At 39.4% G+C, this 18,394-nt stretch overlaps 1 protein-coding gene across 1 annotated transcript in view; it reads left to right on the top strand.

The window, feature by feature from the left end:
- Positions 1-5,815, top strand: part of CYP7B1 (cytochrome P450 family 7 subfamily B member 1) — a 183,974-nt gene extending 178,159 nt beyond the window's left edge. Inside the window, exon 6 of the mRNA XM_082433677.1 lies at positions 5,307-5,815. Within this exon, the coding sequence (XP_082289803.1) occupies positions 5,307-5,594 (288 nt within the window). The 3' untranslated portion in view covers positions 5,595-5,815. The remainder of the gene's footprint in view (positions 1-5,306) is intronic.
- Positions 5,816-18,394: the final 12,579 nt, after the last annotated feature.

Genomic DNA, 18,394 nt, shown 5'->3' with positions numbered 1-18,394 from the left:
CACACCCCACGGTATTTCACAATTACTTGTTTGCCTGTGCGTCCATATACTGTAAGTTCCAGGAGGGGAGAGACCTTGTCCTTACCTTCTCTGAATTCTCAGTGCCTGGCATGCAGGAGAGTACCCACAGAAGGGAATAAATAGGAGGTGCTGAGATGGATGTACGTTCTGAAAGTGAAAATATACTTCAGTTAAGATGTTAAATCACTACAGATATCGCACATTCAAATGTGTACTGGGCCTAATTAGATCCAATAGCTGAGGTGGCTTGTGTGTAAATATAGCAATACTATCGGGAGTGGTAAGAACTCTGGTGAAAGGACAGCCCAGGAGGCATCTAAGGGAGACCATGTGGCTACTTTGGAACCAACCCTCAGTCCTTAACAAGCATGTAGACCTGATGTGACCAAGTCATTTTTATTATTTTTTTTAAACTTCAGATTTCTGGGTGAAGCCTAGAATTTTTTAATGTTTGGAGAAATTAAGTTTAAAACACAATGTAGGCTAAAGAAAAAATGTTTGGGAACCTAACTGGGCCTATAAGCTACCAACACGTAAGCTGTGTTAAGAATTATTCTTTTCCTGAATATGGGTTCCTTAGCTTATTGTAATGTTAACCAGTCAGGTGGCATGTGCTGATGTGGAAAAAAAATTGGCACGTGAAATGAAAACAATGAGAGAGAGCAAAAGGAAACACCTGTTCCCAATTCTCTTTTCTTCTTTCCATATTGGTCTAAATGCTACCCAAGAAAATCTAGGTGATGTCTTAATTAACTAGGAATGGATACTTTTTAAAAATTTTATGAAGGGTTCTTCAAATTTGTCAATTGTCAGCCAGAATTCTAGCCACTGGCTCTCAAGTAATCAGTAAATGGTGATGATTACTTTTCTGCCAAAATGCAGCATCCAAAAATAGAGCTATGGAGAAGACCAGATCTATTGGTTGGTTTTTCTATGGAGGTGCTGAGGTATAAAGGGCTGGGCCATAGGGAAGAAACAGCCAACATTTAAGATGGTAACGCATTACCTTAACCATATAGCCTCCTAAAGTAAGGACACAGGGAAACAACAAAGTAATTACAAAGCCTTTGGAGTACCCCCAATCCCCTGCCAAAGCTCTGAAGATGAAAAGCCTTATTTGACCTCATGCAAGTCTGCCCAACCTACTTCTCGGAGGTGTAAGGATTATAAAGTGATGAATTTGAAAGCCCTTGAAAAAATTCTAAATCACTATAAAAATTGTTGTATCAATATTCTTTTGATTATTTCCACTATTATTAGAATATACTAGTCATGACAAATGTGGAAATACGCTCAATAATTTTTTGTCTGTCTCTCAAACTGGAATAGAGATTGTGCCATTTAGTACATTTCAAGGATACAAACATAAACTGAGCAACCACTACCCAGAAAGCACTTTGATGGGCATAATGGGTGACGTAGATATAAAAGGGGCCCCTGTCTTTAAGAGCTTACAGTTTAGGGGCTTGTCCTTATCACATGGCTGTGTTCTCATAGCCACGTGCTCCATGTTGAGAGGGTTTCTGCCCCACTAGTGAAGTGGCACTTCCATATCTACCATGTTGGAACCAGCAGTGAGCTGGCAAACCAGCACTCTGAGAAGCCCTGATTTTGTCAGTTGTCATGGTGTAAATACTTTCACCTTGGCTGATTTCATGTTACCAGAGTGAAGACCCTGAATACAGCGTGGGGAAGAGATGTATACACTCTCTCTAGCTGGTACAAACTGGCTATTGCACACCACTGACTGACACCCAAGTCACGGAAATAAAAAAAGGAACTTCTGTACTTAGTCATCTTGCTCCCAGGAGGTCCAGCTGTAAACCCTGGGCAAGAGTGCAGCCCCTTAGTCATCCATTCAAAACAGTGACAGTTTTTATTTCTAGGAAGTCATGTGTTTTGTCTAATCTAGATTCCTATACGCAAAATGATGAATTGAGTGAATACAAGATCTGATCATGTTCTGATCATATTCACAGCATATGATCACCTACCCCAGCAAGACCATGTTTTATGCCTTTTTAAACTTCAATGCTGCACATACAGGAAGTGCTAAAAAAAAAAGCTGTTGAACTAAACTAAACATAAAATTTGGAGGACACAGATTAGTGTGGTACGCAGTGTTCCTCAGTCACTCATACCCAAAATTCTTCTCTATCCAGGAAATTGTATTGTCTACCCAGTCTTTATTTCTAGTGCTAAAGATTATACCATTTTCTATTTGTAAACATTTTCTGTTTGAATATTCATCTACTCTTCATTCTCTCCATCTTTATTTTTTTATTTTTTATTTTTTTAAATAATTTTATTTATTTATTTATTTATTTGTGGCTGCGTTGGGTCTTTGTTGCTGTGCGCGGGCTTTCTCTAGTCGCGGCGAGCGGGGCCTACTCTTCATTGCAGTGCGTGGGCTTCTCATCGCAGTGGCCTCTCCTCCGTCTTTATTTATTCATTCAATATCTCTGTTTTCTTCAAAAGTTTGAAGATTGCTTTTAAAATATACTTTATTGTCATGTATTTATTCATTAATTCAACGGACATATATGGAACCTCACTGTGCCTAGCACTCTGGTGGGGGCTTTGCAAATATGGAGATAAATAAGACAGTGTGACACCTCCCGTCTCCTGGGATTTCTTGGCTGAGAAACCCTCTCCTGGTGACAGCAGAGCTGCAGCCTTGCAGGCGTCATAGTCACATATAACCAGGTCTAGAGGAGGAAGAGTGATGGACCATTTTGTTGTGTTTTTCTTTCTTCACAAGAAGGGAACTTCTCCCAGATGGCCCCATACACTCCTCCCCTGTAGCACTGAGAGACGGGTTCATACACCCTCTCCTAAATCAGTGAGAGGCCAGAGCAATGTGATTACCACAGTTGGTGCCTCGAGAGAGCTCATGCAGAAGAAAGATGTTGAGGAGCAACCACAACAATCAGTAGAGGAGCGTTGGGGAATTTCAGCGTCTCATGCTTTTCTCTTATGACTTCTCTATTCTTATCCATTGAATAATATTGCATGTAATTGACCCTTTTTAATCGTGAAGCACCCAGCTATTATGGTCACTGCAACATGACAAATCCTGTATTCAAGTTGTTCCAGATCAAAGATGAAAGCGTCTTGAGCTTTCTAACTTTTTGTTCTATGTCACTGTGACCCCAGAATTTCTGGGGTGAGACTATTACACCTCTTCTTTTTTTCTAAAACCGGATTATATTCTTAGCAGCTGCCACAAGCCCTTCCTAAAATTGGCTCCTGCTCGGGTTCTCCATGTCCTGGCAATGGAAAACAAACTGAGAAGAAATTTTGACTCAAAAAGCTCTTTATGCCCATATGCCCTTTGAGCTTAATGGTAGCCACAGAGCAAAAGAAGTTGGCCTTTTCCCTTCTAGTTTCATAATATAAACAACTAAATAGGAATTTCTATGATATTTATTGTGAGGAAATCGAATGGAAGGTGATGGAAAACTAGAGGAGTGACATTACTGGTTGACTAGATGTTTGGGGGAATTGAACGTACACTAACTGAACGTGGCAGGGCTGGGGGAGCACTTCGGCATTCCTTGTTGGTCACTGTGACTTCTCAGCTGCATGTTCACATACACAAAGAAATATAGAAAAGCCATGACAGTTTCTGGTTTATTTATGATATGAGCACACTATGAAGTCATAACCCAAGCTAAGTTTTCCTTTTGCATGTTCTGGCTTAAACCATAGGACTGACCACAGTGAGGGCTTTTCAAAATAGAAAACCATTTCGTGGCAAAATTGACATCAACTGGTTTGGCCTAGGGAAGGAGCTCTTGGGAAGAGCGCTGGTCTCCTTAGATTGGTCAGTGAGAAGGAGGAAGCACCTGTACTGAATCCAGGCAAGCAGGCTTGGGCCCCAGTAATGGAAAAAGATTTACTGGGAGAGAGTACCGTATAGCCATCCTATCTCCAGTAACAAAGTGGATGTCCACAGAGAATGTCCTTATCCGTACTACAAGGATGGACAGATACTTTTAGGTTAGCACTGGTTAGATCCTATTCAGATACATCCCAGAACTATCTGTGGGAAAATACACTTGCACTCTGATGCTGATTAATTTTGCCATTATGATTTCATCAACTTGCAAGTTTAGGGGTTGGGGGGGTGGAATAGAAACCACGCAAAATGTGTTTTCTAAGCTTGAATATTTATCAAAATCAGTATCCTAGGTAAATGGGGATAAAACCAATACTTTTAAAGGAAATGATTTTGCTGACATGAATACTGGCATTGAGTGAGAAAATTAGATCATCTGTGATGGATTCAGGATGTATACGTGAACCCTAGGGTTTTCGCTATAACCTAAATGCTTTCAGTCTGACCTGCTTCTCTGCCTTTGGCTTCATAGTTCGTAGCAAAGTTGTGCGCTGAGCAGGTCTGATGCTAATGGGCACCAGGAAAGACTTGGTCATTGTCATGCCTGCCACGTGCGTTAATCTAATCCATGGTTTAATTCACCATGGGCTAAAATAAGGTCACTCAGTGTCCTCTCAGAAACTCACATGAGAGTAAATTAAGATGGAGGACCAAACACCCTCCATAAGCCAGTCCCGTAATTTTCTGGAACAAGTCATATAACTTAACTTGTGAAAACATATCAGAAACCAAGAGAGTTAACCCAAAGAGCACTCATTCTAAATAGAGCTGTCATAGGAGAAAGTCAACACAACATCAGAAAACAAGCCAGACCGATTTTGTGGCTTAGTTCTTCTCTAGTGCTTAATGTGAATCTTATTATTTAGTATCTGTTTCATCCAAACACTAAATCCTAAACTCATCCTTTGTCATCCATAAGTAGCTGATGGGAAGGGATAGAGAAGGGCACACAAGGGATCCTTAGGCAGGCAGCCTCTGTGGCCAGTAGGATTCACTGTCCCCTAACCATGGTAGCTCTGCAGGAGCCCTTCCCTCTACCCAACATTGGTATTTCAAGTGCCCGTATGTGGAGACCCACCTTAGAGAACAAAAACAGAAATACTGCCTCTATACTTAGGAAACTCAGCGTCGGAGAGAAATGTGAAGAAAAGTCATATAGAAAAGTTTGAATTTGTTTGATATGGGAGAAGTAATTTTCTAATAACACTGGGGTTTTTTGAAAGTTCATACATGATTTGCACTTAGTTAAGTTTTACTTCCTGGTGTTTGCTGGGTTAAAAGAAGCCTTTTAAGATGGGCAGGGAGAGCTGGCAACTGTGTGAACCTGAACTCAAGCTATTTCATGGAAATTTTTTATTTTAACACTCTGTTTTCTTCTTTACAGGAGTTTAGATTTGATCGTTTTACAGAAAGTGGTAAGAAGAAAACCACCTTTTTTAAAAGAGGGAAAAAGTTGAAGTATTACCACATGCCATTTGGATTTGGAGTCAGCAAATGTCCAGGCCGATTTTTGGCAATAGTTGAGATAAAGCAATTGTTGGTTGTATTTTTAACTTATTTTGATTTAGAAATAATTGATGATAAGCCCTTAGAACTAAACTACAACCGCTTTTTGTTTGGCATTCAGTATCCCGACTCTGATGTTTTATTTAGGTACAAAGTAAAATCTTAAAGAAGCTAAAAGGAAAGAAAAGAAATCTATCAAAACTAACCTAAATGTCCTTAGCTCATCTATTTGTTTTTAATTTCTTCAAATGTAATTGCTTTGTTTGTTTTAAAAGTGCCAATTTCTATTTGATCTGTGATCAGTCCAGTCTGTACTTTGTCACAAAACCCATCAAAAAAAAGAAAGAAAGAAAGAAACAGCATGGTGGCATGAAATTGACATCAAAATCAACATAATGATTAACTTAAAGTAGCTTTTTTTAAGTTTCTACATACATATTGTGATTTGCAAGTGTCATAGTAAATGTGCCTTCACAGCAATAGATTTGACACTGTGGGATTTTTTTAAAGTCACAAATTCTTCTCTAATATGTAAGAATACACTTTATGTACTAATGGAAATTTGTGCTGGAAATGGACACAGTCTAACAAATTCCAAGTTCTCAGAGAAGAAGGAAATTAAATTTCCATGAGATACACTGGATGAAAATGTTCCCTTCAAGTATAATATCAATAATATCTATATTGCCAGGGTACGTTTGCATTAAATGAGTTTTGCAGTAGATTAAATGCTTCAACTTCACTTCAATATTTAATCATCCATAAATGTTCTTTATTACTTTGTATACTGTGGCTCAATAGAACAAAATTTCTTGTTATATAAGGCCACTCATGTTCAAGTGAGACACTGGTAAGATTTATCAGTGTAAGAACACACAAAAACCTATTATATATTCAGCAATTGCCCTAGACATTAGTATTAGGTTTACTGTAGGAGTAAATGTTGAGCTCAGTACAAGACTGATTGTAGCATTTGACTCCAGTGTAAACTATAAGGGTTATGCCAGTATTGGAATTAACTTTCCTAAATGCTTCCATTTACACCAGCTGAGAAACTAGATAGCAGTATTCTTGACGCCTCACCTCTTGGACTTGGAGTTTATTTGTATTATTTGAATTACAACATTATGTAATACAGTATAATTCCATATGCCACAATGCAGCATAGTGTGGAGGATTCAAAGATTGCTAGTATCAGATTGCCAAGTGATTGTCTGGCATCCTACCTAACTGCTGATGCCATATATAAACAGGCAAAGCAGGTAATTAAACCCAGTTAATTCATGCTGCATTCATTGGAACTTCTGATATTTCGGAAATGTGCTATTGTTTTTGAAAAGGAAATTGATTTTAAAAATAACAGTATAAAATACTTAACCATACTTAGTAACTAAATAGATTTTCTAGCATTTACTTTCTCCTTCCTGAAGTCCATACTCTAAGTGCACCTTAGTGAAGGTCTACCGGTCTAAACTTTGTTTTTGCTGGATTGAAGATGTTTTCCTTTTTGCCCTCATTCCTGAAAGGTGATTTCGCTAGATGCACAAGTCTAGACTGACAGTGATTTCCTCACAGGGCTTTGAGGATATCTCATGTTCTTAAGAAGTTAGCCTTTATTCGGTTTAATTATTCAGTAGGTAGTCTGCCTCTCTGACAGCTTTAACATGCTCTCTTTGTCTTTGATGTTCTTAGTTTCTGTTTATCATGCTTGCATGTCATGGTGTCTTTCATGAAGTGTAGAATGTTCACAATCATTATCTCTTTGAATATTTCCTCCCTCAGGCTCTGTATCTCGCTCTGTACTCCATGTTGTTTGACCTTTTTGCCTCGTATTTTCCACCTCTAATTTACATTCTCGGTAATTTCTTTGGATCTTTAGATTTCTCTGCCAGTTTATTCTACTCTTTAACCCATCCATCGAGTTTGTTTCCTCCTTTTTATTTTAACCTCAGGTTCATAGGACTGAGTGATCACATGCCTTATGTCCCTTAGTTCATGGTACACAATTATAATTGGCCCAAACAAGGCCCTCTGGCTTTATTTACTCATTCTATTTTATCCCTAATGGCTACCATTATACCCCTCCCCATCATAGGCAAATAGTCTAATGTGTTTGGTGTGTATCTTTTTATTTGTATATGCTTTTATAAAACATATGTTATTATCTTGGGTGCATATGTGTTTAATTTTCATAAATGTATATTCTATAAATCATTATTCTTCTTAATGTTTAACTACACTCTATATTTTTAAAGATATATCCATATTACTTTATGTATATTTAATCTGTTGCTTCTAACTGCTGTATAGTATCCCATACTGTGCACCCACCATGTTTTAATGCTCTATTTACCCAGTGATGGAAACTGTGTTGGTGAGACAGTTAATTTGGGGGGAGAGGCCAAAGGAGAACCTAGACGTCTGCTCCCACCCGTCCTCCCACTACTGTGTGCTCCACCCTCCACCCTGGGCTGCGAACCCTGTCATCAGCATCCCCACCACACGCGCGCATACACACGCGCGCAGACACACGCCCACGCACACACGCACATGTGCACATACACACGCACACGCGTGCGCAGACACGTGCACACGCATGCACACATGCGTGCGCAGACACGCACACGTGCATACGCACGCACACGCAGACACGCGCACACACATACACGCATACGCGCACGCCCACACACGCGCGCGCCCACACACACACAGGCCGTGACAGCCTTCATTCTCTGAGATGTTCTAGACTTGTGTTCCATGCTCAGATCCTTATCACCCTCTCCCTTTTGTGAGGCCTCCAGGGTTGATCTGAGTCAGGGTGCCAACTGTCAATTTGTCAGCTTTCAGGATTTCAATTCCACTGAGTCTGCTAAGTTTAGTGATTACATTTTCAGTTTGAGAATTCTCTTTTTGTTCTTCCTATCTGCCTGGTCATTTTTGATAACATCTTGTTCTTTCATCATACACTCAATATCTTCTTCCATTTCTTTAAATATATTAAGAAACTTATATTCTGTATCTGGTATTTCCACATCATCAGTGTTTTATGGGTCTGATTCTGTAGTTTGCTTTTCTTTTAACTCTGCCTCAGGATGGCTTGTTTACTGGGCCCATGTTCCTTGGAATTTTATCTCTGGACATTTTTTTAAGACCTGAGTTTAAAGTTCACACCTCCAGAGAGAATTTGCGTTTGCTTTTGTCTGACTGCTGGTGTTACTATCAACTTCTGATCACTTTACATTTTCAACTTGAGTATTTTGAAAGGAGATCGGGAACAACATAGATAGTGTGAGTTCTAGCCCTAAATCAGCCAGACTGCAACCCTATGAGTAGGAATAGACAGGAGAGACTTTCTGGGTTTTTTTCCCCCTTTACCCAAAGCCAAGGCTGAGACAGGCAAGTATACCCACAGTCCTTCTCTGTGGAGCAAGGTTTCTTTCTAAGTCACTTACTGAGGGTGCTGCCTCTGCAAATTCTTGGCTTTGTGTACAGGTCTTGGATTACACGCTCACACACACACACACACACACACACACACGCCCCACTTGGGCCCCAAGCTTTATCTTCTGCCTGCCACAAAGTATAGCCCATTCGTTTTGTACTAGGACATCTATTCCACCATGTTGCCTGAAGTGGAAGCCTCCAGATTCTTAAATTCATCTTAGTAGTACACTTTTATGCTGCTACAGCGGAGAGAGCACAGAAAAGTTTTCCATTCTAATTTCTGCTTAATTTATAGCGAAAGGAATTTAGAGTAGAAGTATTATGTAAAATATTACATAAAAGCAATGGGTGGTAGAACCAAAACAAGAGAGTCTTGTGACAGGCTTAAATCTGGTAATTAAAGATTGTTTATAAATAGAATAAATGTCATGGAGAAATAAGTTAAAAGACATGGATTCTAGCTATGACATAACTGGTTTGTTTTCATCAACAAGTCACTTTGCCTCACAGTGCTTCAGTTTCCATATTTGCAAAATAAAAATATTAAGGCCTTTTGACACCAGGGTTCATTATGAGGATTGAACACAGTAAGATGTGCAAACTTACTTTGAAAAGTGTAATGCAATATACAAACTTAAAGTTGTAAAGGAGATACTTTGACAATGTTGTGCCTTTTAAAAACTGTTCTTATGTATTTGTTAAACGGAACCATTTTTTGTCATTAGTTAATTCATTATTCATTTATTCAATCAAACACTTATTGAGCATTTCCTCTATCCTAGATTTGATGCTATGCACTGGATTACCCTTCTTCAAGAACACATAATTTATTAGAGAACACAATACATACCCAACTAATTTATTATAAATGTAGTTGTAATAAATCATCTCCTTAAAACTATTTTAAAATTCTGATTCATCACTAGTTCTAACGAAACTTCCATCACTCATTCCAAATTAGTGTTCTGTAATGAGAAATTACTATGAGCCTAATTACATACAATAAAACATATACATCAAGTGTTGTGATTATATGTTAAAAATAACCAAAACCAATCATTGAGGCTTCAGAATTTTTTAAAAACTGTATTTTACATATAGTAAAAACCGATCTTTTCATTTTTAAGCCTCCTCTAAATTTCAAATTAAAGAAAATGAATAACTAAAAATATTATTTTATATCAATGACCAACAGTAATGAAGCATTCAGTTAGCAAACACTAAATGCTCTGAAGATATTCAGGAAAAAGCTATTTATCACTGAGTAAGGAATGCTGATAAGCAACCTATTCAGGAACTTTTATCTGCCTTGTTTGGCTTTCCTGGCATACTTCATTATATTTTCTCCATTTTCTCATTAAGTTTTGGGTCACAAGTGTGAGGCAAAGGAGCTTCTATACTCAAAATTTGCATGATTACTTCTGTTTATTTTCTCATGAAAAATAATTTGGGTAGCATTTCCTATAAGCGAATTCTTCAAATTTAACCATGGAATCTTAAAACCAATTTCAAAGATCAAAGCACAAAAACTATCTAGGCTTTGATCTTCGTATAAAACAATGTCAATAATTATAAAACAAGAATTATATGCCCTGAGAATGTACACTGCTTTAATCTATTAAATTTGCCAATATTGCAAACCATTATGTACTTGAACTGCATTATTAGGTATTCATATTCACATACTCAATTAGGAAAAAGTTAGCAAGCCAAGATTAAGTTCCCTGTAGCATTATTTTAAATTACAGTGGATGATCACATAAAGCTCTCTAATGTTTCTCTAAAGCAATTATTACTTATTCTACTTCAGAGTGTTAATCTAAATCAGTGATCATTGACGATGGAACTTTTTTGCTTAAATGTTTACTTTGTTTATAATATCTTGAGTAAGATAAATTTAATTCGTGAAAATCTCTACTGAACAATTTTTAAAAGGAGGTAATTTGGCAATACTTACATTTTAAAATATTTTTTAAGCAGAGGAGTGCTGTATATTAAAAAAAAAAATGTTGTCCTGAATGTTTGTTTAATACTCTTTTGATTTTAAAATGGTATAGAGGTGGATTTATGAGGAAGAAAATTATCTTGAAAAGATCTTAGGTAAGAAATGCAAGTGCTTTGTAACTCAATTAATGTTTTTTAAATTTACAACAAGCCAATAAATTAACTTTTAAAGCACAGGTGAATGACTGTGTCCCCTAATTTCCCTACTAGGAGCATGTTGGGTGACAGAAGATTATATTACAAATAGTAAATTATTTGGGAAATAATTTTGCTGTCTGAAGATCCCCAAATCCCCATCTCCCCCCGACACATACATATACATATATTTTTATTTTCTCATACTTTCGATAAAAGTGCATTAATTGTTATATTCAGAATATGTTTCAATATATTTTCACTTATTTATGTGGGAAATAAAAACAGATCCAAGTAATATCAGTGACTAATAAGTTTTTAAACAAGTTTATTTTAACCAGGCTGACCTTGCTAGGCTGCAGTTCTTAATAATAGCTATTATTCTGTGGAGAGATGTATAAGAACAACAAGAATGGGAGAGAGATTCCATTTCTCTCCACATAAGAGAGGTGTGGTCTTCATCTTCTGCAAATCACTTTACCACAGATAATGAGGCTGAGTAATATTTGGACAGTATTCTGTGTATTCATAGAGCTGAAATGCAAGCTGTAAATAAAACATAACACAGAACATGCTGTTGATGAAGTGTGGCTTCTTCAGTAACTGTACATACAGCATTTCACTGGGACACTTAGCTTTTCTAAGAAACACTCCATTGATGTTTTAAAGATCGCCGTAGACTCTGAAAGTGTTCCTGTTCATTTGAACTAGGCAGTTCAGTATTGCTGAACACTTAGGGTAAATTGTCGTTAAATGGACAATCTATGAAATAATTATCTTTGCATTCAGTTTTACTCTAAAAAACACTTATTGAGTAAACAATAATTTTGCAGAACTGTCTGGCATTATCCATGGTCATGTGAGTAATAATGTGCATTTTCTATTGAGGATATAGCTGAATAGAAAAAAAATAGTGGCTATGCTGGTAATTTTAAGTGTGTTTGATATAGTTTTTGTTAATTTTTTGAGGTATAGTTTATGTTCTTAATTCCTAAATGTATTCATTTTTATAAGGAGAGACATGATATACTGCAGACTACCTAGAAAGTAAATGTTTAGAGATAGACTCATGAGGTATTTCAATTCCCTTACAACTTACAAGTTTTGTGCTTATAGGAGAAACTAGGGCAATAGAAGTAACAGGTAAATGTAGTAATACCTAATGGTTTATCGTTGAGTCAGATTTAAACACTTATAAAGCACATATTAGCTGGAGATTCTTATTTGTTTGCAAGAGGACGTTTATTTCATGTAACTTTTATTTCTAAGAACTAACCATTAAAGTTAACATATATGTCATTATTACCTGACAACCCACATTTTTAAGTAGGTGATTTTGTCTTTCATGTTCAAATTACTGTTTAAATGAAGTATACTTTCATTCTATAACTTCTAAGAACTGGCCAATATATTTTAAATTTTATAAATGCCTTTGTTTTATACTTTAAATGGAACATTTTTTAAAGTATTTGAAGTCACTTTTGAATTTTTTTAATCTAGAAGCATACAGGAAGTAGTACTTTCTCCATGTTTTAAAGTTCAGTATTTTTTTTAACTTTATTTTAAACTAATTTTAGACTTACAAGAAAAGCTATAAAAATAGTATTCATTTTTAAAGAAGAAAGTCCTCAGACTAAACAATGCTTGTCAAAAGTTAAACTAAACAGTGGTCATAGGACTTAGCCAGTTGCAGATCTTAGTTAATCCTTGACCTTTGGAGATGTTTATCCACAATAACTACCCAATAGGGCAACACACAGGAAGTAACACCTGAGTGGCAGAGATAATTTGTGTGTGTTCCACCCAGATCCTCCATAGTCCAAATCAGTATTTTGTTTTCATAAAAACACAATTTTCTAAGTTTTAAAAAGAGCTTACTTTGTTGAATAATTCCAGATTTTACTTAACTACACTCTCTTGAGAAATCTACACTTTAAAGATACATATGCCTGATGCTTCTGTAAAAGAAAATTAAAGTAAGTTATTCGCTGCGCCTGCGCCCTGATACATTTATAGATATAATAGATAGATTTCCTTTCCTCCTTCATGGCTTTTCATGTTTCTGTGGAGGCCTGGTTAGGAAAATCTTTTTCTGTTTTTTTTTCATGGAAGTCTCAGATGGAGGGGACAGGCTCAGCTTAGCATCTGAATTTTGACCACAGCTCTGCAGAAAGAGACTGTGCATGGCAAATGTAGCTGCACTTGCTTCAACAGACAGTGCATGATTTAATGTTTTAACCAGTTGGGTACATAATCTGACTCTCTCACATAATAAGAAATTATTTGTCTTCCATTTTCAGAGAGGAGATAAGGATATTTGACACAGAAATCCTTACACCAAGTTCTTCAGTAATTGCCAGAGCAGAGTAAATGCATAAAATGAGGTTAGGCCATGAAGCATGTTTATGTTTAAGACTAAATTCTCATCTCTAAACATCCCTATTAGCATAGCAGATTTGAGCTGCAACCATCCTCCTAATAAAATATGAAATCTTTAAGATTGGGAAGCATTGGTAAATAATGGGTCCTTTAAATATCCCTGAACTTTATTCTAAAACTTATAAAGAGAAATAATAATTGCTTTATATAACCACTGATACCATTTTAGCATTTGATGAAGATGTTAATTTATGGTTAGTTAGCAGTTTATGGCTGTCATTAGTTTTTCAGTTTGGTCCACATTAGAAATCTATTTTTCTTTTTTATTTTAATCTGAGACAATTATATAAAGATATGGTTATGTTTTATCTAAAATGTATCATTCTAGTATCGCATTTCAAATTATTCACAGATCGTAGTTCTTATATGTGCATATATGAATTTAAAAATACAGCAATAAAATGCTTGAAACAGATCATAAATTTGCTTCATATTTTATTGCATCTCTGAATCAGGTTGAGAAGACAAGGGCAACTATGGTCTTTGGGAAAGAATTAACTCTTTCCCAAGCTGGGAAGGAAGACGATATCACCTTGTGCCTACTAAAAGCCAACTCCCCATCCGAGCATCCTGGTGACTTCTAAGATAGGCTTGTCCATGATATATTGGGGGCTGGAGGGCTGGTAACCGCAAAACCCTCTTTCCCTTTGCAGTCTAACCTTCCCAGCCCAGTAATTTCTCTTCCAGAGCTCGCTAATCTGTATTTCTGTATCGTCGGAATTCGGGAACACAAGGGAGAGGAAAGAAAGAAAAGTCCCACAGGCACATGCACACGCACTCAGGGGGACCTGATAGTTCTGCAATAGTCCACAAGTCTCCTGGATTATGTTAAGACGAGTCATTTAGAAAAAATGATAGAATTTAACCAAAATCGAGCCTCAAGGAAAGCGAGCTCACTTTCTTTGCCTTGCTAGGAAGCGATGAGCTCTTTGGGGTTTAAAACTGGGACGCTTTCACAGAATTCCCGGGTTTGGCTCGGCTGCGGGGTGCTTCTTACAAGCCTGTCATCTGCAGGTGAACTCTCCAGGCCACAGGGGTCAGGAGAAAACCCCATCCTAGTGCCTCCCCTCGAAAGACAGTTTGAGGCAGAGCCCCCGAAGTTCGCGTTCTGTCCCTAGGCACTTAGAGGTTGAAGGGTCTTGCGCCCCGCAGGAGGGGCCCAGAACGTCAGTGCAGGGGAAGCACCAGGAGAAGGGGTGTTCTGCGGCTGCGGGTCCCGAGTCCCTCCGGGGGCGCAGCCTGAGCAAAGCAGCGCGGTGGGCACGCGTGTTGTGGACGTCGTTCTGTCTGCGACCCTGGGCTGGCAGGCTGGCCTGCGGGAAAAGCCGCCCCCTCCTTCCTCCTGCCCTCCCGGGTCCCCAGCACAAACACTGGCCCTGGCCCTGGGGCGAAACAGACACCTGGCTATTTTGCACAGTCTACAGAACCCTGGTTCTTGTAAACACTCATCAACCGATTCGAAGAGCCAGAGATCCGGCGGGGAGAGGAAAAGACTCTTACCCTGAGAATTGTTTTTACCCTTAAGTTGCTGTCTCCTGGTTTTCCCTCCCGTTTCCTTCGACTGTGCCCAATGTCTGATGTAAAAGGCCAGCTTTAAATCAACCCGCAGCTCATTGGCTTGGCGGATCCTGGGGCATCCAAGTTATAAGCGCCAACGCAGACCTTGAAGGAGACGGGCTCATTTATTTTGCCCACACAACAAAAAATGTTAATTGATGTAAAGTTGCTTGGCACCTGATTAATTCAGTCTGACCTGCATTTTAATTAAAAGAATACTTCTGTTTCTGACGTTTGTTTTGCAATTTAATTCTGTTTAGAGGCAGCGCCGTGTAGTGGGCCCTCCCCATCCCTCACTTCCCCATTGAATCGCATTTTCATGAAAGGTTTTACCAAGGAGCCTCTCCCGACCAGGATTCATCACCTCCCTCCTTCCACCGGCACACGTTCGGGTCTCCGCTCTGCCGCTCCGCCCGGCAGAGCCGCCACTGTGTGCTGCGAGCCGGGAAGTGAACTCTCATCATTATTTTTCAAAGTCTGGGAAGTGTATTATCCTTTTTCCTAGTGGTAATTAGTTACCATAGCATCTAATACGTAAATGTGCCCAGAGCACACCATTAACAGTTAAACGGAGGATTCAATTTAACACATGATTATATCTTTCATAAGTCATTACATTGGAAAAGTCAATGCCACTCATGCTGGAGCAATCTCAGGGTCCCGGGCGCGTAGAAAGGTTGGGTTTCGGCATCCGGGCCAAGAGCGCGAGGAGACGGGAACCCTGCGGAGCCTTGGCCCACCCTAGAGAGCTGTTGGCAGGAAGGATGGGTGCTGGGTGCGATAGGAGGGAGCGGAATTTAAGCTCAACACAGGGTCTTGGAGGGGATGCCCAGCTACTGAGAGTGGAGAGCGCATCGCTGAGCGCGCGCTCACGCACACGCGCGCGCGCACACGCACCCCCCCCCCCCACACACACTTACAGGCACCACGGGGAGGGAGGAGGGGTAACTAGTGAGCTCTTCGAAGGTGATCATTTGCTGGTCCTGTAGGAGTCCACGAAAAGCCTCAACGCGCTTCACTCCTGTAGGTACCCCATGTCAAGCTGGAGATGAGACCTAAATGGGAATTCGAAATTAGAGAAGGAAATTGAAATTAGAGAGAAATTAGAGAAGGAAACCGGTGGAATAAAAGTCCAAGTGGGACTCTGGCTCCTCGCTCGGCCTCCTCTGCCCAGTGTCAGTTTCCTAAGAAACTTGAGCAGCGGGGATCGTCCCCTGCTCCCGGGAGAAGCGCCCCAGAGCGCGGTGGACGAAGGCTCTGGGGCTGACCGAGGTTCTCTGGCAGACGCCGCAGTTTTAGGGGCCAGGATTGCTGTTTTGCCCCAAGGGCACTTCAGCAAGACCACACTGATGCCCTGGTGTTCAGTCACCCAGTCTGGAAGTGGATGGTGCACACTGGAAGGACATACTGGGGCCCACAAGTGTGTGGGCCAACTTTCCACACTGGGCTGAAATCCAGGAGTCCAGCGGGCCCCGGAAAGCGGCCGGGGGTTTTGCCAGGTAGGGGGGAGAATTTTCTCTTCAATCATTGGTTTCCTTCCCTAAAAGCTGCTGCTAATGAAACTTTGGAAAAGTTGGGGTTAGCGCAGGGAAAGCCACCTAAGTAAATCACCGAAAAGTCCTCCCCTGCCCCTTTTAGATGTCCCACATTTATTCCTAGAACCCAACGCTGGTCAGCTCCTGGATTTGGAAAGAGAATTAATTTGTCTGAAATTATCAAAATGAAAATAAATATTATTAACCCTGCTACTTTGAACAATTGTACATATTTGTCTGACATTCCGACTTATTCTCAACATCCTCTCCTTTCCCCCAACCCCAATCATTTCCAGTCTCCTTCAGGACTAAGGCTGGAGACTGAGTTATTAAAGGGTGAAAGGAGGGTGAGCTTTCCTCTTTCTCCTGAAGTTCAAGATTTGTTATTTGTACTATTTCTAATACTAGTTGAACAGCACAGAGGTTACAGAGGGAATACATCAAGGAGGTCTTCTTAATAATGAGAAATATTAAGCAGTTAAACCTTGCAGCGAATGTGTCCCCTACAATGTTAACATGCAAAAAGTAAAAAAAAAAACAATTCGACTGATGGCGGCTGTGGTTAATTCCTAATCAGAATGATGGACAGCAGGGCCAGAACAATACAAACTAATGGCTGTGTTGCTGATCACTTTACCCCTTGATTAAAGGCACCCAATTACGGCGCAGAACAGTGTCATAATTATGTTTCTTAATCACATCCAGGAGGTTTAATTGCCTTAACGATGTGTTTCATTAAATGAATTTAGGTATTATAGTAGACAGTTTTCATACACAGTTGTTTTCAAATTAACATAATATTAGACATCGTCATGGAAATTGTTTTAATAATCATAATTAGACGCACCCAGGCTTTGTCTGGTAAATGCTGAGAGACGGGTCTCCTCCTGCCTGGGGGCCGCCCTGGTCTCTTCCCTCCCTTTACTCCCACTCCCAGACTGGGAGGGCTTCAGCTTCAAGGCCCGTTGCTGTTATGTTTTCTGAAAAGTTACAGGTTCTGATTAATCTTTTTTGATGGCAAGTGGAGCAGAAAATACCCTCCCTCACCCCCCACTAAGTTTGATGGCATTTAGGGATATCATTATGAGCTGAGGCTACACAGACCAAAACGCATTTAGCAAACTGCCTACAGAGGAAACACTATAACTTCACCACCACCATCTCTCTAACCTCCACCACAATAAAAATCAAACCTTCTAAATTTGAGGGCATTATTAAAGTCCAAATACAAGCCTATACAGACATTCTTTAATAGAATCAACGCCCAACCCAATCCAAACATACTCCCTTACAAATCTCTTTAACAAGCAACACTAGAACATTGAAAAAATCTCTATGGGCATTGTTTACACATATAATTCAACCTGGTTGATTCTTCTGTCACAAAAAAAAAAGCAGGGGGAAGCTACAATACAATCCATCCTCAGAGAATCCAAATCCATTGCTTTTCCTTGGCTTTTAGGAAGTTGGAGATAGAAATTTTGATTAAAAACTCTTTAAGAAACTTTACCCTCTCTGATGGGCCCTGGCATAGTAGTTAACAATGCCATACAAAGTGGGAGAAGAATTCCAGGGAGAGCAGGGCCTTCAAAGTTCATGCCAGCAAACAGGAGCTCTGGACCTCCTCTGGGTCTCACCACTGACCCCATTTATCAATCCTCCAATGACCAGGCCCAGCCATCGTCCTTTAACAAGTAAACAAGTGAACTAGGGCTGCTCCTAATTGTGTATCCCTGACAAAACTTTAGTTCCACCTTCTCTGAAACTCCTTTCTTTTTTGTTACCTTTCAAGCAAAGAGTAACACAGAAGAGAGGTGATTGCTCCCTCCACAAAGCACAGCATAATGAAATG

This window comes from Balaenoptera physalus (assembly GCF_965194825.1).
Source record: "Balaenoptera physalus genome assembly, chromosome: 17".
NCBI classification, from domain to species: Eukaryota; Metazoa; Chordata; class Mammalia; order Artiodactyla; family Balaenopteridae; genus Balaenoptera; species Balaenoptera physalus.
The sequence above is the reverse complement of the archived record's forward strand: the minus strand, read 5'-3'. Positions and strand labels throughout refer to the sequence as shown.